The sequence below is a fragment of the Fukomys damarensis genome, unplaced genomic scaffold (genome assembly GCF_012274545.1).
Source record: "Fukomys damarensis isolate Sample0158 unplaced genomic scaffold, DMR_v1.0_HiC HiC_scaffold_37, whole genome shotgun sequence".
Classification (NCBI taxonomy): domain Eukaryota; kingdom Metazoa; phylum Chordata; class Mammalia; order Rodentia; family Bathyergidae; genus Fukomys; species Fukomys damarensis.
Window position 1 is genome coordinate 13,815,920 of NW_022900949.1, and position 21,557 is coordinate 13,837,476.

Genomic DNA, 21,557 nt, shown 5'->3' on the forward strand with positions numbered 1-21,557 from the left:
TTACTGATGAGTTTGCTCAAAGAGATTGTTAATGTCCCTATTCCTAAGACTATAGACAAAGTGGTTCCATATCTGAGTGACAATAGAAGATATTATGGGAGCCACTTGAGACTTCTTACATGATTTTGTTACTGCAGAACTGATGTCTATTCCAAAAGTCAGTCCCATAGAACAAGGAGGCAACTGACAGATGACACACACATGTGGAAAAGGCTTTAAACTCCCCTCCCAATGATAGCATTCTCAAGACATAGGACATAATGTGAATATAAGAGAAAATGATTCCAGAAAGAGGAGCACTAGCAAGTAGGCCAGTCACCAAATATACTAGCAGATTATTGATGAGGGCATCAGAACAGGTGAGCTTGATGATCTGAGTAAGTTCAGACAAATGGAGGCTCTCTGGGCCTGTGCAGAAGAGCAGCCACAGTGCAATCGGAGTGCAGAGCAGGGCATGCAGCATGGTAATGAGCAGGAAGGGCAGAATCAAGACACACAGAGGCAGGGTCTCATGATGACCATGTGCCTGAAAGGGTGACAAATGACCACCTAGCAGTCCTAGGCCATCATTGCCAGGAGGCAATTTTCTAAATCAAGAAAAATCAGAGCTAAGAGAGTCACCTAGTGTAAGTGATGCTGTGATTATGTGTTTGGGTGTTCACCAGAATCTTTGGGATCCTGGCAGTACTTAAACAGATGTCATTAAGGGGTAGGTTGGAGAGGAACAAGTTCATGGGAGTGTGGATTTGGGATTCAGAACTGACAGCAAGGATGATGAGCAAATTTCCAAGGATGGTAACCAGGTACATGGGCAGGAACAGCCGAACCTGTCCAGCTTCCCAAGAGCTCCTTTGAGAGCAGGTGCAGTCAGAAAGTGGGTCACCCCACTGCCTGGGTTATTTATCTGCCACTTCTCTTTTTCTCTGGAACTGTGATGCCAGAGGTCACTGGCCTCCCCAGGACTGATCTGCTGTCCCTATTCCACTACCAAACATCGACACCTGAGCTGGAGTAAGGGGCACTGGGGAGACAAGGTGGAGGGTGGAGTGAGTTTGGGGGAGAGGAGTAGAGACTGTCAGTGTTTCCTTGCTGCCTGTTGTATTCCAGTGTCTGATCACTTGGCAAGGGTGTAATTTAATAAACATGGACTAACAATTTCCCTGTGTCCTGGATGCAAGGTTCCTGTCTGGACAAAGTTCTTCTGAGATTCCAGCCTGCCACAAAAAAAGAGAGGGGTGGCTGCAGCTCTGGATCACCTGCAGTCCGAGGAGAAGGAATTCTGACACATCTGCTTGGTTTTTAGCATTCAGATTTTTGAAGAACCTGATGGAAAACGATGGGGTTAAAGGAATAAATTATGGACAGCAGCATTTGCCACCATCACTTGAGACCAAGATCTCCCATCAGAACAACTTGATCTTTGTATTCCAAATTGAGAAACAGAAAAATAAATTTCTTTTGTAAGGCCACATAGTCTCTGGTTGTTGATAATAACATTTCAACTGACACACTCACAAACTGCTCCCCAAGATTTTTACAAGAGTTGAAATAAATTTCAAAATGTGTTGTATTAGCCATTATGTTTAAGAAGGAGCAGATTTTTTCTCTGAAAAAAATGGGATCTGGCCTTTGACAGTGTACATGGCCAGCAGAATGAGATTTGGGTGTGTATTACTGCAGAGTTCAGGAGACTTGATGAAGAAACAGTGATGGGAGGGATTTGTTTCCCACCATTTCTCTATGTTTTTTTTTTTAACTCTCTTCATTTCCCAGGACTGAATGCTAGTAACACATTTATATAAATGTCCAAAGCATTAGCTAAGATAATTTCTACTTTCTTCTTTTAAAATATTTTTTAAAATATTTCCATGTTTTCATTCATTTATTCATGTAGTTATGCCATATTAACTCTTCCTATATAAATTTAGGATTTTCAATAAGGATTTTTGAAATTCATGGGAAGATTGATTAGGAAGGTCTTTCATAAAAATTTATCCCCACTCATTTTTAAAAAGAGGAATATTGACAAAATACAGAAATTTACCTACTAAATTATCAAACAAAGGCAAATTTTCCATCAATCACAAGACCAATAACAAAAAGAGAATAAAATTACCTTAGGTCTTGAAAATATTCAAATAAATTTCATGGTGAGTGGATGAAGCCAAGGGACATTGTGGACTTATCTCATCACACGAAGAGAAAAGTACCTCCTTTTTTCAGATAATGAGGAAAATATCCTAGGAGTTGCAAAGGAGAGATGTAGTGCGTATTGCTTATTTACTTTTTTGTTTTTTTAAAATAATTTATATTTGTGAGAAATAAAATAATGTTTTGATTTTATATACTTCGAGGGGTGATCAAGTTGCAGTGGTTAGCATAGCCACCATTGAGACTTACATTTTCTCTTGGTGAGTACATAAAGTTTTCTTTCCCTAACAGCATTGAGATATACGAGGCACTTTTGTAATTATATTCGCCCTTCTGGGCCATAAAAAACCAGAAATGACTACTCCACTCACAAAATAACACACTTCCTGTAGATGGGTTATTCCTTCGGGCCACTCCTTCCTATTCTAAACCATCCTCGGCAATCACTATTCTCTCCACTTCTGTGAAATAACCTTTGTTAGGTTACTTTTGTGAGATTATGCTTTTTATCTTTCTATACCTGATGTATTTTACCTAATGTAATACCCCTCAGGTTCATCCACACTGCCAGCAATGACAAAGAAGATTTCATGTGCTTTATGTTTGAATAATATTCCATTCTTTGTATAGAACACATTTTATGTATTCATTCATTTGTTGTGCATATTTAGGTTGATTGCATGTATGGGTAATTGTGGATAGTGCCACAATAAACATAGGAAGACTGGAGTTTTTTGCCATGCAGTCTTTCATGCTTTACAGCATACACATTTCCACTGGGGTAATATGATATTTTTTTTCCTTATTGAGTTTATTGGTACATTTTAGGTATACAGTACAGTTACATTCATTATTGGGATCTTGTACCTTTACATGACAGGTCTTGGTTCTCATTTTTCCCCTTTTCCCTGCACTCCCTTCACCCCCTCCTCCTCTCCCCATTTACAAACACTTTATTTCCATTTTTTAATTTTCTCATATTTTTTCTTTTCCCTTAATACCTTTCCCCTACCCTTCCCACTTTCCCTACACCTTTAGCCCTTTTCTTCCTATTTCATATTGTCAATTATCTCATTAGGATCTTATGTACTATTATAGTTTATTCACACCAGAGAAACTATTTACACATGTGTGACTTATTTATTTCACTTAGTGTGGTCTTTTTTTTTTTTTTTTACTTATTCTAGTGCTGGGAGTCAACTCTAGGTCCTCCACATATGCTACACAAATGCACGATCACTGAGCTAAGTCACCAGCAATCTCTTTTTTTCTTTACTTCAAAAAGTATCTCAATGTATTGGTTACTTTGATCTTGAACTCATGTGTTTAAGCAATCTACATGCCTCAGCATCCAAAAAACTTTGCCTATAGAAATTTACCACTATGACCAGATCTTCATTGTGGGTTTCATTTGCATTTAAAGATATTAAAGGGCCACGTATTTAGCTCATTTGTCCTGCTACCTGGATTGCGAGCACAAGGACCCAAGTCTGATCCCTGGCAATAAATAAATACATTAATTAATTAATTAATTAATATAAAATAAAAAGAGCAATCTGGAGAGCATTTTGGGCCAAGGTTTTATCTTAGTGCTTCCACCATCTGTCTCACAAGCATAAGGTCCTAGGTTCAATCCCTGGTGAAACTAAAAAAGAGAGATTGAGCTATTTGAATATATCTATCATCCACCTCTCTCTTCTTTTGAGAAATGTCTATTCATATCCCTACCCATTAACATTTTCTTTTTTACTATTCAGTTGTTGGTATTTTTATATATGCTGGATATTAACCCCTTGTCAATTGTGGGGTTTGCAGATATGTTCTCTCATTCTGTATTTCATCTCTCTGCTATCTTGCTTCCTTTTCTAGTAGGACAGGTTTATTTTGGCTCACAAACTTAAGATGATTCAGTCCAGAGTTACCCAGATCCACAGCAAGAAGGACATGGTGGAGGGGTCTAATAGAGGATAACTGTTCACATAGTGGTTGCCAAAAGGCAGGGAGTAAACCAGGAACTGGGAAGGGTGATATACCCTTCCAGGTCAAAACTCCAGGGAAGAGCATCTTAAAACCAGATCTATATTTCTATCAGCATACTCAGTCCTGAACTCTTGAGTGGACTAATACAATATTGAATACAGCACCCCCATTGACCAATCACCGTCCAATAGGCCACCCTTTAAATGCAGGAACCTTTGGAACAAACTTTATATCAAACCATAATACATAGATATGGGATAGCACTGGTAGGATTTAAACCCAAGTAGTCTGATTTCACTGTTGTCATCCTTTACCATTTGATCTCTGCTCAGGTATAGTCAAAGACACTGGTGAATCTTACAAATCATTCATTACCTTTTTTCTCTTTGACTTATTGCAGTAGTATAAGCATCTGACATATGAATGGAAAGGTGTTATCCTAAAGATGAGTTTCCCTAAAGCCTTAAGCATGTCCTTGTTCCTGAGGCTGTAGATAAAGGGGTTCATCATGGGGGTAACTACAGCGTACATCACTGAGATAATTGCACTCTTCCTTGGGGAATGAGCACCTGTAGAACTGAGGTACACCCCAAAACCTGTGCCATAGAACAAAGAAAGTCCTATTAGGTGTGACCCACAAATGGAGAAAGCTTTATACTTTCCACCAGCTGATGGGATTTTCAGGAAAGAAGAGACAATTTGAGTGTAAGAGAAAATTATCCCAGAGAGAGGAACAACACCTAGCAGTCCTGTCAACAAATACTCTATGATGATATTGATGAGGATATCGTAACAGGCAATCTTGAGAAGTTGATCCAATTCACAGAAAAAGTGAGAAATCTCCAGGTTTGTGTAGAATGACAGCCGCAGTGCCATGGAGGTGAGGAGCAAGGCATCAAGGACACTGATGATGAAGGAAAGCAGAACCAGCAGCCAACAAAGTCTGTGTTTCATGATAACATTGTACCTCAAAGGGTGACAGATGGCCGCAAAGCGGTCATAGGCCATCACCGTTAGCAGCATGCCATCCATACATCCAAAGATGATAAAAAGAGACATTTGTGTAAAGCAGCTCACATAGGAGATGACCCTGCTGTGAGTTGAGATGTCCACAATCATCTTTGGGACTGTGGTGGAGATAAAGCAGATGTCAGCCAGGGACAGGTTGGAGAGGAAGAAGTACATGGAGGTGTGGAGGTGAGAGTCAGAGATGACAGCCAGGATGATGAGCAGGTTCCCGAGCACTGTGACCAGGTACATGGACAGGAACAGTCCCAAGAGGATGAGCTGTAGGTGTGGATCATCTGACAATCCCAGGAGAACAAATTTGGCAGTATCTGAAATATTTTCTGGTTTCATGTCATTGGTAAATCTGGTAGAACAATGATAACAAAATGAACTATATGGCAACCACCTGAATTTTATCTGTTTTAAAATCAAAACAGGTAAGCTTTTCCCAGGATTATCTTTCTCCTCTTTCTTTCCTTGCTTTGTTTTTCCTTGAGAGTTTATTTTCCCACCCATTACCCATTCCAAGTTCTTCTATATTTATTTTTTAAAAATTTTAGTGAACCTTTGAGAATTATACATCTTTAGGAAGTACATTGTTACACTTTGATATGCATATACACTATTTAATGATCAAATCAGGGTAATAGCAATCAATACCTTATATATTTATAATTTATTTCTGGCTAATGCATTCAAAAATTTATCTTCTTTTCTGTTGTGTATCTATTATGTATTTCTACCTATTTTGAAATATACAATACATTGTACCTAACTGTAGTCCCTGGAGTTTATTTTCCATTTGTACTTTTAGAAATACATTTATAGAGAATATAATAGGAAGGAAACGTTGTGTTTACGAAAATTTGAGTCATTATATGAACTAATGAAAATTGATAAAGTACTTATGTTACCACATGGCTTCCAGGATTGAGTCCATCACCTGCTGTCCCCATTGCTATGGGCTTGTGTGGTGCATCACAGCAGGAGAGCAGAGCAGTGTAGTACGTGTACATCTCACCTCATAGAAAGAAAGGGACATAGAAAGGCAGGAAGCAACAAGGGCCCCCATATTCCAGCCCCAAAGTAGTCCCACCTCTCAAAAACTCCACCACTTTCCAATAGCCCTAAGCTGGAGACCAATACTGTAGTACTTAGGCCATTCTGGAATGCCAAATCCAATATATATATATATATATATATATATAAACTTTGCATTTAAGATGGCTTAGGTAAATCATTCTAGAATAAAAGTTGTAAGGAGTAAAATTTGAGAAAACAGTATTAGACAAATCCTGCCTATTTTATGGTTTTGTGACTAAAGGTTTATTGGTGCACAGCCATTCCTTCACATGTTTGCAGGCATAGCTCAGGGATATTGATAGAGTACGTTAGACAGGAGGCAGATGTGGGGAAATGGCAGTAAGAGCATAGAAGAAAATGCTATGAAAGGGCATGGTCTAGATTTCCTGAGTTTCTAGTCTGCAGGCTTCCTGAAATGACCACATCAAACCCACTTTGTGCATTCCCTCTCCTAGTTGGTCTTATATCCTTCAAATCTACACAGTAAACTAGAGGCACAGATCCCAATTTAACCTATGGTCATGCTCTTAGCCCAGTTTGGCTTTATAGGTATACATTTATATTGTAGTTTTAACTCCCTAAATGAGCGTTAGCCACTGTACTGGCTGTGACTAAATCCTCAGGAGTTTTAAAACCTGTTGTCCTGATGTAAAGATGGAGACTCACAGTTTGGGGAAAGAAGACCTGCTAATTATCATCCCTGACCACTTCAGCAAAATTGAGAAAATCAAAAGGAAAAGCAGACGTCAACTCACTGTAGTTGCCATCTCTGATGCTAAGCCCACCACCCTGCCCTTCTTGAGGGTGTAATTTCATTACTGAAAGTTTCCCTCTCTAGATCTACTTATAACTCTCCCATGTGTACATCCTTACTCATAAGTTATCATTGTTTGGTGTGAACCGAGTTTGTCTTTCAACAAACGAACTTGCTGAACACTACTACTTTCTGACTGCGAGTCTCTTTCTGTGCACCTCCTCACATATATTCTTAGGAAGAACCTAAGAGACAAAATTTCAAAAAGCACAGTGCAGAACCCAAACCATGATGACACTGCTGTCTGGGTATCATTCGACCACTTGCCTGGTATGTGCAAAGTCCTGAGTATGAATAATAATGATAATAATAATTAACAATAATAATAGTAGCAATAATAATAATTTATTATAAGAATAAATTTGAAGTATTTATATGAAAATAAAATAAGTGGTTTACAATTATTGTATGTCAGTCTAAAATTCACAATATAATTAACCAATTTGTTTTTAGTATCACTCAAAGACAAGTATCTTTTTATCAAGAAACTGGGGATTTAAAGGCATTTCACATATTTCACTTCATTAAAGTTTATTTTCTGAAGTCAGTCTCTCTTTTGTGGTTAATACTATCCCCACCCATTACAGTGATTTCTCCCAGAGTGTATGGGCCAATTTATAGGGCCAAGAATTCACACCCTGATGAGGATTGACAAGGGAACCATCTGCATGCTTCTAGTATTTGATGAGTATTTCGTGTAGTACTGGAAGATTAAGATATTAAAATCAGATCAGAAAGAGGATTTCTACATTAGATAAGAATTTGCTAAATGGCAATAATATAATATTAATCCCTGGAAAAGGGCCCAAATTATGAACAATTTCCTTGACTTGTGTTATATTCTGTTTATCTTATAATGGATAAAAAACATAATTTTAAAATGATGTTTTAATGTTTAGTTACTATAAATCTAAGATTCCTGCTAAAAGAAAATTCTTTGAAGATGTAATGTATGCATATTTTTCCATAAGTCAATATGATTACCTTGAAGAATGAAGACTTTGTTTTTGAATACTGAAATTGAAGTACTTTTAAGTTTTCCTTTTTAAAAATTGAAACAATAAAGAATTGGCATCTTCTGGCAATGTCATAGCACCTATATGTGCTGAAGGAATTTCAGTAACAGTGTCTGAGGACTCAGCATAAAATACAGAATCACAGCAAGTGCGCTGCTGAATGAGCAATAAACCCGCCTAACATGGGCTCTCTGCTTCATATTTTTTTTTCTCTGAACAAAAGATAACTTCACCATGTAACAGACAAGTGATAAAGACTTCAACCATTTCCAAGTGTGAGATGTACATTTGAACAGTTACAGATTCAGGCATGGATTTGGCTATTGTGACCTACATCTATAGCTCATGAAAGCCAATACTCTCTGAGCAGAACAAATTTTCTCACTTGTATAAATGGAACTGCTCTGAAACATACATGTATGTGACACAGAAGAGAAATAGGTCAATGAAAAGTACCTACTCATAGGAACATAGATGACTCTCTCTGTCAGTTTCATTTTCAGTTGTTCACAGCCCTGGAAAATTAGGAGAGAAGTTGAGGGGGGAAAGGTAAAACAGAAAGGAAGTGAGAATGATAGATTAAGTCACCTCAGGAGTTGTGTAAGAGCTGAGCAAAGTAGGACTGTGTATAGTTTGGGCCTGTAGTTTTATGAATGAAACTATCTGGGGCCGAGGATTTATCTCAGTGGTTCTGCCACCTGCCTTGCAAGTGCAAGGACTCAAGTTAGATATCAGGTAGCAACAATAAAAACACATATAGAAACAAACAAAACTATCCATGAGATAAAAATAAATGATGGTTAATTAGACAGTATGTAAAAATGAAGAAGTAAATATCTTAAGAGGTTCTCACATATTGGTTTAGAGTCTCATTTTTTACTCAAATAAACTGGCCTTTCTCTTACTTCATAATGTCTCAAAAATAAACAAAGAGGAATTGGGAGAGAAAGAGCGAAAGGAGGAAGAACATGGAAGAGAAGGAGAGATGGAGAACAAAATAAATAGACATAGAGTGAAACAAAAAGAGGAAAGAAGGCAGAATCTTTTCAATACTTCATAACATTTATTGCTCACACATCAGATTACCTTGAAGATCCCAAAAGGTATTGTCCATTTATTCTCTGGATATTGAAAGATGCAGGCAAAAACTGCACCCACAGTTGAGACAATGGGCAAGAATCTCCCACACAGAGGTATTATCTGCTGATGGATGCACCAGTGTGTGTTTTCTGACCTTACCAGGGCTGCTGGTACAGTGGTTTTATAGTAACTATTAGCAGTCTCAGTGGACCCGAGAGTCATGTATTCAAAGCTCCTCACTAACCACAGGTGCAGGGGCATGTATGCTCCAAGGCAGCTCAAATCTTCAATGCACACAGTGCCATCAGTGATGTGCTGACCCTGAGCACTAAAGCAAGTCTCATTCTCATCCTACCATTTTTCACCTTACCTCTCTCTGGGAGGGCTCAGTCAGGGATCCCACGGTCTGTCCTCAAGGTGCTCAGGGGCTCTTCTGAAACAACACCCCAGTTATTATGGTCACTAAAGCATTAGGGGACCACAGCCCAGGGGACCACAGACAGATTCAGGCTTTAGGGGACCAAGTCCAAAGGGGCACATTGAGAAGTGCTTCTCTTTTTGAAATGAAAGTCCCTTCATTAATGATGCTGGATCTGTCACAGCACAGATGTGATGAAGAAAAATAACTTATTAGCTACCAGGTGAACTTTTCATGAACTGGAAATCAGACATCAAAATAAACTTGCTGCGTGTGCTGTCACATGCCTGCAATCCCAGGACTCAGCGGGGTGAGGCATTTACATCACCCTGAGTTCAAACTCAAGGAGAGCCTGAGCTGCATAGTAAAACCTGGTTTAAAAACATTCTCAGTGCAGTGACAAAAAACAAACAACAAAAACAAAGAAACAAAATAAAAACTAAACATAAACAAGTAACTAGCATTGTGCATACAGCAACCCTCTTCATGATATCTGTAACATTTCTGAAATCAAAAATTAGTTCAAATTTAAATTTTAAAACTTGAAAAAAATGGTGCTGCTCCTGCCTTGCAAGCATGAAGTCCCAAGTTCACTCCCTCTTACCAAAAAAGAGGCAGGCAGCGGACCCACTGAGCTAAATCCCCAGCCCCAAAAGAAGAAAAGAAAAGAAAACCTGGGAAAAAAAACCCAAAACCAAAAAGCGAAGCCAAGGGTGGTGGCACACACTTGCAATCTCTGCACTGAGGAGGCTGAGGTAGGATGATTGCCATGAGCTGACAGCCAGCATGAGCTACATGTGATGAGTTCAAGATCAGTCTGGACTACATAGCAAGACCCTGTCTCGGAAACAAAAACAACAACAAAAAAGAAAAACAAACAAAAATTAAAACAGAATATATAAGCAACTAGGTGTTGGTCACAGAAAAGAGAAAATGATGCAAGAGAGGAACTACTCAGCAGGTGTATGAGACTTCTGTTAGTGTGATATGGCCTTGTAGATTATGAAAAATGTGTAAGTTAGAGTACATTCTGAAACTACAATGATATGGGTACTACAGTACCAGCCAGAAACAAAGATGTTCACTATCATGATCAATTCCATATACTGTATATAGCAGCATTGCCATATTCTTTTTTAAAAAATTCATTAAATTTATTGCAAAAGTTTTAGGAATAAATTATAATTATATTTAGCATTGGAAATGTGTACCTTTATATGATATGTTAGTACTAAATTTTTCCCATTCCCATTCACTGTGTTTCACCCCTTCACCCCTCAGTATTTACAAAGGCTTTCTTTCCATTTTTTCCTTCTTTCTCATTTTTTTCTCTTCTTCCTTCCCCTCACACTCCCACTCCCCTAGTTCCCCTTCTATTTTGAATATGATCTACCTATTTTGTGATATCTACAATATATTTTGTTACTTATGTACACTTTCCATTTCTAACAGCAGAGAAAGTATTAAGTATTTACACATGTGTATCCTATTTATTTCACCCTAGAGTCTGAGTATGGGCTCAATGTGTAACCACTTAGTTAAAATTTCTCTAGCTTATCATTCTTTATGGATGAGTAGTGCTCTATTTGTATGAAAACACTCACACATACACACACACACACATCTTTGTTGTTCATTCTTTAGTTGGGAAATTCAGTTGTTTATAATTTGTAACTGTGGTGTTGCAAAAATGGGTGCAGAAGTATAAATGTGGTGTGATGGTTTTAATTCTTTTGAGAAGATATCCAGCAGAGGAATAGCTGTGACAAATTGGACCTCTAATCCTAGTTTTCTGAGGAATCTATATATGGATTTCAATAATGGTTGCACCAGTCTGCACTCCCACTTACAGTGGAAGAAGTTTTCCTTTTTCCTCCTAACCCTGGGAGCATTTATTATTGGTTGAATTATTGATACTAGCCATTCTTTTTGGAGTGAGATGATGAACATTTTATCACATGTTTGTTTGCTGTTCCTTCTTCTTCACCTAAGAAATATCTGTTGATTTCAGATGCCCACTTTTGAATTGGGTCTTTAAATTTAGGGCATCTGATTATTTAAAGTGCTTTGTATGTAATACATAGTAGACCACTATCTAAGAAACAGCTGCTAAAATTTTTTCCCACATTGCATATTGTTTCTTCACTTTGTTGATGGTTTTTCTTGTTGTTCAGAAGGTTATTTTAATAAGAAGAGATCACAGATGTTAATTCATTTATCTAGTTTACATGAAACTCAGATTTGGTTCATGAATTATTTTCCTACATGAATAAATTCAACTTTGCAACCTAACCCCTTTTCCAGATGGTTTAATAATTATGTTTTAATATTTAGATCTAAAACCCATTTAGATTGTAGTTTAGTGCATGGTTAGAGATATAGATCTTGTTTTAATATTTGGCAAGTTGAAAAGCAATATTTAAAACACCACTTATTAAAGAAGCTATCTTTCCTCCAGTGAGGATGATTGTCTACTTTGTCATAATTAAGGTGGCTGAGTGTGTCTGGAGGTTTTAAATTTGGGAGGGGTCTGATATTTTTGAGTTCTTTATATATTCTGGATAGTAGACTTTTGTCTGAGGAAGAGCTCATATTTTCCCCTACATTGTACATTATCTTTTAGCTCTGTTGATGATTTCTCTTGCAGTACAAAAGCTTTTTTAAAAAATGAGATCCCAGTTGTTGATTCTTTGTCCTTGTTCCTATGCTACTGGGGATTTGTTCATAAAGTCAGTTCCCATGCCAATGTCTTGAAGGGTTCTACTTAACTTACCTTCCATCAAGTTTAGTGTTTCTGTTTTAATATTTAGATCTTTAATCCACTTGGATTTTAGTTTAGTGCATGGTGAAAGACAGGGTTCTACATTTAATCTTTGGTAATTTGAATCCAGTTTTTCCAACACCATTTATTAAAGATGCTATCTTTCCTCCAGTGAGGATGTTTGACTTCTTTGTCAAAGATGAGGTAACTGAGTGTGTCTGGAGTCATTTCTGCATCTTCTAACCTATTCCACTTATACTCAGTTCTGTTTCTTTGCCAGTGCTATGCTGTTTTCATCACAGTGTCTTTGTAGTATTGTTTCAAATTGGGAATTGTAATACCCACTACCTTGTCTTTGTTATCTAGAATTACTTTTGCTATTCTAGGTGTCTTATTGTTCCAAATGAAATTTTGGATTATTTTCTCAAGTCTGTGAAGCATACTGTTGGAATTTCAATCCGGATTGCACTGAATCTGTATTGCAATTTTGCAATTATGACTATTATTATTATATTGGCTGTTGTTCTTAACCAAGTACAAGGAATGTCTTCCATTTTCTGATATCCCTTCAATTCCTTTTTTTCAGAGTGCTGTAATTTTCAGAATTGAGGTGTTTTACTTCATTACAGTTCCTATCTCAGTGAGTCTCTTGTTTGTTTTTTGAGTGTTGTCTTTGTATCCGGCTGCTCTACTGAATTTGGGTAAGTATAGCAGACATGTAGTATAGTTTTGGGGGACCTCTATATAGGCTAACATGTGATCTGCAAATAATGACAATTGAACTTTGTTTTCTATCTTTATTTCTTATATTTGTTTCTCTTTTCTAATTGCTTGGGATAATATTTCCAGAGGTATATTGAACAAGAATAATGATAGTGGATATCCTTGTCTTATTCCTGATGTTAGTATGAAGTACTTTAGTTTTTGAACTTTTAGTACCATGTTCCATGTTAGTTCATCATAGATGGCCTTTACTGGTTAAATAAAGATGCCAACATCAATTTTCTGTAAGGTTTTTATCAGAAATGTTTGTTGGATTCTGTTGAATGTTTTTTTGGATCTATTGAGATGAACCTATGGGCTTTGTCATTGGCTCTGTTAATGGTTTGTATTACATTTATTGATTTGTTCATTAGCAAGATTGGCTTAAATTTCTCTTGTTTGTTTTGAACATTTTCTGTGTTACAGATCAAGGTGATGCTTGATTCTAGGAATTTTTTTGGTAGTATTACATCCCCTACAATTTCACTGAAAACTTAAGCATTAGTAGCAATAGTTCTTCTCTAAAAGTCTTACAGAAGTCAGCAGTGAGTACATCAGGACCTGGATTTTACTTTATTGGTAGGTTTTTAATTATGTTTCCAGTTTGGTTGCTATTGAGTTGCTTAGAAGTTTTAGATACTCTTCATTTAATTTTGGGAATTCATGTATCTCTAGAAATCTGTCCATATCTTCTGTTTTCCATTTCATTGGATTATAAGTTGTCAATATAGTTATTCATGATCTTCTGGTTTTCTGCTGGGTCTTTTTTATTTCAGTCTTTTCATTTCCAATTGTATGGATTCAGGCCTTATCTTTTCTTCTTTTATATAAAGTTTGTTAAGATTTTGTTAATTTTGCTTATTCTTTCAAAGAACCAACTCTTTGAGTCATTCTGTTTTCCATTTCATTGGATTATAAGTTGTCAATATAGTTATTCATGATCTTCTGGTTTTCTGCTGGGTCTTTTTTATTTCAGTCTTTTCATTTCCAATTGTATGGATTCAGGCCTTATCTTTTCTTCTTTTATATAAAGTTTGTTAAGATTTTGTTAATTTTGCTTATTCTTTCAAAGAACCAACTCTTTGAGTCATTGATTTTGTGTACACATGCTCTTCTTTGTTTCAGAATTTTGTGTTTGAGTATTAGGTTGTTTATTTAAGCTCACTCTTTTTCCTAATATGGCTATTCACTGCTATGAATTTCCCTCATAACACTGCTTTATGGTGTCCAAAAAATTCAGGTATGTTGTACTGTGATTGTGATTAAATTTTGAAACTAGCTTGTTTAATTTTCTCTGTGACCCATTTGTTACTCATTATGGTGTTATTCAATTTCCATGAGTATGAAGTACTTGGGGTTTCTTTTGCTACTGATTTCCAATTTCATTTCACTATGATTTGATAACTTACAGGGGATAACTTCAATTTCTTTGTATTTATTTAAACATTTCCTGGGCCTGGGATTTAGCTCAGTGGTACTGGCACCTGCCTCACAAGTGCAAGGACCCGAGGCAATTCCTGGTACCCATTTTTATATATATACATTTCCTATGAGCTCCTATGTGGTCTATTTTGGAGAATGATCCATGTGCAGCGGAGAAAATGTTTTCTAATATTTTAGGTTAGAATACACTGTAAACATCTATCAGGTCCACTTGTTCAAGAGTTTGGTTGAGTTATAAAATATCATTGCTGATTTTTTTGTCTAGTTGATTTTTCTATGTGATAGTAGAATATTGAGTTTTCCCACTCCTTTCATCTTCATGCTTATATGATTTTAATTTGCATTAATATTTATTTTATATAGTTGTGTGTGGAAGTATTTGGTGCATATATATTTATAATGGTAATCTATTCCTCTTGCATTGTTCCCTTTAGAAGGATGTAGTGACTTGTTTATCTCTTTATTTTGTCTTTGCTTGAAACCCACTTTGTCTGTAAATATGATATATATCCTTGCTTTTTTTGGTGGTGGTTGCCTGTCACATGGAATATGGTTTTCCACCCTTTGTCTTTCAGTGTATGAATTTATTTTGAATTAAATATGTTTATTTTATATAGTATATTGTTGGATTGAAATATTGTTGGATCTTAACTCTTAATCCATTCTGTAGTTTATTTTCTTTTTATTGGTGAATTGAAACTATTAGCATTGATGGTTATGACTGGTATGTACTGACTTAACCTTGTCATGATTTTTAAATTCAATTTTCCACACACAAACTGCATTTCATTTTTTGCCTTTCCTGACAGATTAATTCTGTTGGACTGCATGGAGTTGCAGAATGCTGGTTTTGTATTCAAGGCATTCCTTGCGTGTTCTTTGTTATGAAATTATATTGATTTTGAAATCCATTGATTTTGAAAGATAGATTTAGAGGATATATCAATGTGCATTGCAGGTTGTTTTCTTTTAGGGCTTGAAGTATGTCATTCCAAGCTCTTCTTGACTCGAGGCTTTTTTGTTGAGAAGTGTGTTGTGTCTCTAATGGGCTATCCTTCGTATGGGGTTTGTTTGTTTTCTCAAACTGTTCTTAGTATTTTTTCTTGCTTGTATTTCTGGAATCTTGACTATTCTATACCTAGGTGTTGATATTTATTCACAGCTAGAAGGAGTTCTATGTGCCTCTATTATCTTCATGTTAAATTCCTTTTTCTTGTTTGTGAAGACTTCTGCAATTATTTCTTTAAAAGAATGTTTATGTGTTTTGTTCTATGTACTATTCTATTGCCTCTCATCAATCTTAAGTTATTCTGTTTTGCATTTTCTGGCAACTGCTGGATCAATTTCTCATGATTCCTGACCATATTTAATATATCTTTCTATTCATGTTGGCTAACCACCATCCTTTCTTCTATCTATGAAATTCTGTTCCGACATTCATGTGTTCTACTGTGGAAACATTCAATGGAGTTGTTAATTTCTTGGATATCTGCTTTGATGAGTTTTATGTCTTCCAATTCTTTCCTATGTTGGATATTCAAGGATTCTACCATTTTCCTCGACTCTTATTTTTTTAACTGTATCCTCTCTAGAGCTTTTAAACATTTCTTTCATCTTGGTCACCATCTCTCTCATTATCTAAAAAAATCTTTCTGATTTCAGTTTTTCCAGAAGCTCTTTCTTTGCCTTCCTTCTTAACACTGCAGGAAGCCTATATGGTTGACTTTTGTTCCATCTCTGTGCCCTCTGGATTTCATTTGGGTCATCTGGAAGTTTAGGTTTGCATCTTGTTTAGGTGTCTTCTCATTTATATTTGTTGTTGCTGTTTTTATTGTTTATGTTTTTTTTAATTTATTCTTTGCTTGCTACTTGTATATTTATTTTTATTGTGAGCATCTTTATTCCAGCATTTAGCACCAATATGGAATATCTCTGTCTGAAAAGTGGCTTCCAGGTATAGCTGATTTTAGGGTTTTTAGTCTGTAATGACCCTTAAACAGTCTCAGTTTCAGTATATCAAGAACAACTGACTTGGGTAGTCACATCACCTTGGCCAAAGTAATACATTCACCATTGAAAATAGCCTCAAAGACACCTTATAAAATGAAAAATGTTGGTAACTATTTATGTTTTATCCTTTACTGCATGAACTTGACTTGAAATTATATATCAAATTCTAGGGCCAATCAGAATTTTATAGGAAATAAGCCCTTTGGTATAGTGAATGTACCTTCCAGGAAGAAGATTTAGAATGAGTTGGGGGGGGTAGCAGGAAAAGAGAATTAAGGAAGAAAAGTAGAAGAAAACAAACTAATAATAAGAGGAGTACTAGAAACCATATTCATGCAGTTACAGAAATAAAAGTGTGAAAGAAAAATGAAAAGGAAAATCAGGCACAATATGGAGAGAACTGAAGAAGAGGAAGAAAGGAGGACAAAAGAAAAGAGAGGACAGAAAAGAAAAGTAAAAGAAAAATAGTTTTCTTCAAGGCATGTCTCTGCTGTCACTGGTAGACAATGTGGGAGATGCAGGTCTGAATCAGTTATTCTTGGCCAGCCAGCTACAGTCTACTGAGATTCAGACTAGTTTCTGTTTGTGAGGTCAGAATTGAGCTCTGTGACCTCCTGTGGATTTGAACTCTGCAGGGTTCTGCAGAGGTTCAAACTGCCCCTCCCCCACAGTAATTCCGGATTCAGTTAGAAGGGGATGATCTCACCCACTCACCAACCACTGTAGTCCATTGGATCTTTATTACAGAGCCTATCTGCTCTCCCAGTGGGCTTCAGTTGTATGCCACAAGCATTGGAGAGGCCCTCTCTCTGCCACTCATCCCTCTGTCATCTTCCTGAGCTCAGAACTTTGGTCTTCTTGCTCTATCTGGTCTGGCCCTTGCTCTTGTGCACAGGCAGGCAGCCCCAGCTGACTACTCAAGCCCTCAGCCCTGACTACTGAAGAATCTTTATTTACATTTTTTCTACCAGAGACAAGAACAGAACACCTGGCAGGGGTCATTGTAGAAAGGCCAGGATGTGTGGAACAAAAATGTAGCAATATGAAAGAAAAATAAAGCATCTTCAGTTAGAAAAATGAAAAATTCAATAATGGGTCTATGTACTCAATGACTTAGTATTATGTTGGCTGTTGGTTTTGCCTATTATGCTTCAAGCAGAAATTTCATCCCTAAACTGTTAAAATTTCTATATTGAGAACATTATACTGCATTGTAATTTTGCTATTTGCTTTCTTACATAACATTTTTGTTGTTGGTTAGTTTTTTTCATCAGTACTCACATGATGTACATGAAGTCTATGATCATCTAAGGGAGGAGGTAATTAATATATCTTGAATGTTTTTATTCCCTCTCGCCTCTCCACTGTTCTCTTTTCCTCTGTCTCTAGATCTTCTTCCACATTATTTTTTATTATCGTACTATTATTATTAATTTTTTATGTTAGTTCATGTTTGTGACATACAACAATTGCATTCATTGTGGAGAAACATAAAATATGAAAATATGCTTGATTGACAATTACTTCGAGAAAAGAAGAGAGGTATAGAGTAATACCAGTGGGTCCATTCAGTAGAGTTAATAAAGACAAAAAGTTGATACAGCAGAACATCAACATTTGTTAACATTGAACTTTTTTGTTTTTTGGTACCAGGGCTCAGACTCAAGTCCTTGTGCTTGTGAAGCAGGCAGCAGAACCACTGAGCTAAATCCCTGGCCCAACATCTGTCAATTTTAAAAAAGGCTGAATAATGGCATTTTATAATTATGTAAAATTATTATTACAATATTTATTCTGATGTTACAATTTTAAGTATTCTGTGATTTTATGAAATGCAACAGGTCATTGCAGTATGTACCTGCTTGTTGATGTTTAGTGCTTTGGGGGTCCTGGGTAAGGGTCTCACAATAACCAGGACACAGGGGATGCATAGAAGGATAAACAACTGCATGCTTTATTTTAAGAGAGTTATTCTTTTGCAGAGAATTAGAAAGAGGATATATTAATCATTACATCATGACATTGCCTCTGTACAGACTTCAAGCTGTTGAGATAATGTTTGTTTTCAACTATTCTAAGAATCAATATAATGCTTATGAAGGCAAAAATCAAAGCCCTTATATGTAAACATATTAGGAGACAACTAGTCACAAGAGCCACTTCCTTAATGTAAGGTGAATTCTGGAAAAATATCGAGATATAGGCAGAGAAAGTATGCTTCCTCTTCACTGGGCCTGCCAAGTGACCAGGCACCTTAAGTCAACTCATAGATCCTGGCCAGAATGGCATATTTTGTTAACTAAATCTCCACACCTGCTTAGTATGTCTTGAGTCTACACTTCTTTTCCCAGGGACCTACTTACCATAAAGAGAGATGACACCAAAAATCATCAACTTGAGTGTGGCTGCACAAGTTACAGAAAGATATGGTGAAAGTGATCAAAAACTTTTATGTCTCCCCTCCTTCACAATGAAGGTGCAACAAAATACCTGAGAATTTAATCATACTTGTCTTGTGTGAGGAGAATTTATATTGAGAATTTATATTTGCTGCTGACAAAGGAGAAGTCCTGCAGAATGAGACCTGCATTGAGTAATTTTACAAAGATGCAACATAATATATAGTAGTGAGGACAGACAATAGCCATAGGGGCAACTCGATAGTGATCATCTTCTACATGTTTTTTGCTCATGACATTTACTCAGACAAAATTGTAATAAATTCCTGCCATGTTTCTAAAAAGTACCGCAAGGGCTTTGGGTTACCTGACTGGCAAAAGCATGGATAGAAGCTTGTCAACTCCCCTGATTTTTGGCTATGCAGAAGGTGTGTTCTCAGGAAGGGCTCTGGGGAGCCAGGCACCATGCCCTTGGCCAAAGAGATAAACTCTGAGGGGATCCTCAGGAGTGGCTTCCCAGCCTGAGAGGACTAATGAGGGAGGTGGTCACATACATCATAATTGCACTTCCTGGATCCCTGGAGACTCAATATACAAAGATCCTCATTAACCAAACACTATTTTCTCATGAAAATCAGAGCACATTAAAAATGTTTAAAGATTAACTCTCTATAAAGATAAAATTCAAGATGGACAAATCCCTTGACTGTGAAGCCAAGTTACTCACCCAACTCTTCCCAATAGTTTGTGCTTATATACATTTCATACACCACACACAAATGTTTAGGTACCACTGTTCTCGATCTTAATTCCTGGCTTATTATACAGATAAGGACGATGATGTTTCTGAAGCCTGATTCTAGTAGTTGATGTGAAAGCTTAGGCTTTACATGTAGCTATACAAAATATCACAGAATGTTTCCTGAACCTTAATATTCATTCTGAACACTTAGTTCAGCATATTTTATTTCAGATCTTTACTTAATTCTGCAATAAATGAAGATATATGGGATAATATTTTGTAATTTCACAACTACCTTGTCAAAATTCACAAAATTTGTCCCAGATAATATTTTATTTCACATGAGGGGATGGTGGGATAAATTTGTGACTCTTCATTTTCTTATAGAATAATGAGAAATTACAATGTCATTGCCAATAGTAGTGTGCTGGCTTATAGTGATCTCAATTGATGTAGTGAAGCATCAGCTACACTTAATAATTGAAGACCATATTACACATTAGTGCTTAAATCAAATCTTTATGTTTAATGAATTCAATCTTTAATGAAATGTCAAGATATTTAGCTTCATGCTAACTCTTTCAGCATATATTTCTTAAATAGAATGATGCTATAGTATCACTTAGCAAGATAAGACAAGATGGCATTTTTATATTGCCCTGTAGAACCCATCCCAATTTATTTCAAATACATGCCATAATACAAAAATTATAAAATAACACAGCTGATTGCATAAAAGTTTGTACATAAAACTATTTGTGCATTCATCACAGATCTAGAAAAAAAAAGATCAGCCAACAATAAAAAAATAAAAGAAATGTAGTACTTATGTAATCTCCTCACTTTGGAATGTGACAGTGGCAGAGCCAGGAATTTTCTTTCATGAAGAATTTCAGTCACTGTGAATTTCTTTAGTCCTGTAGGTCCAAAGCCAATGAAACAACACAGAAAAGAGAGTATTCTACCAATGAGTTTTCTCAGGGCTTCCTTCATTTCTCTGTTCCTCAGGCTGTAGATAAAGGGGTTCAGCATTTGAGGCAACACAGAATACATCACTGAAGCCACTGCAGCCTTCCTGCTTGAATCAGTAACTGCAGCACTGATGTATACCCGAAATCCTGTCCCATAGAACAAGGACACAACAGACAGGTGAGACCCACAGGTGGAAAAGGCTTTATATTTTACTCCCTGTTATGGCATTCCTAAAACAGAGGGAAATACATGGATATAAGAGAAAATAATTCCTCCAAGAGTAATAGCACCAACTATGCACATTGAAACATAGATCAGGATGCTATCAATGAGAGCATCAGAACAGGCAAGCTTGATGACCTGAGCAAGTTTACAGAAGAAGTGAGGAATTTCCTGGTCTGTGCAGAGGGACAGCCACAGAGCCATCAAACTGGGGATCTCAGCATCCCCAATGCTAACCAACAAAGAGATAAAAACTAGCAGGACACAGAGGTGGGGACTCATAATGACTGTGTATCTCAGTGGATGACAAATGGCCACATAGCGGTCATAGGCCATCACTGCAAGGAGAAAATTTTCCAGGTATACAAAAATTAAGACAAAACTATCCTGTGTGAAGCAGGCTTTCTAAGAGATACTCTTAGTCTGTGTTTGGATATTAACCAGCATCTTTGGGATGGTGGTGGTGCTTATGCAGATGTCAGTGAAGGACAGGCTGGAGAGGAAAAAGTACATAGGGGCATGGAGATGGGAGTCAGTGATCACAGACAGGATGATGAGCAGGTTTCCCAGGATGGTGACCAGGTAAATGGACAGGAACACACTGAAGATGAGGGGCTGAAGCTCTGGATCATCCATCAGTCCCAGCAGAAGGAATTCTGAGAAAGTGGTTTGATTTTTGGATTGCATATTCTCCAT

General features: G+C 36.7%; 1 protein-coding gene and 1 pseudogene across 1 annotated transcript; both read right to left on the bottom strand.

Moving 5' to 3' along the window:
• Positions 1-4,488: 4,488 nt before the first annotated feature.
• On the bottom strand, positions 4,489-5,490 carry LOC104855347 (olfactory receptor 7G3). The gene has a single exon (XM_019206112.1). The coding sequence runs from the start codon at positions 5,488-5,490 to the stop codon at positions 4,489-4,491; it is 1,002 nt and encodes a 333-aa protein (XP_019061657.1).
• Positions 5,491-19,224: 13,734 nt separating this feature from the next.
• LOC104855355 lies at positions 19,225-21,557 on the bottom strand (annotated as a pseudogene).

Coding starts and splice junctions, on each gene's coding strand:
- LOC104855347 (XM_019206112.1), bottom strand. CDS start 5,490: ATGAAACCAGAAAATATTTCAGATACTGCCAAATTTGTTCTCCTGGGA.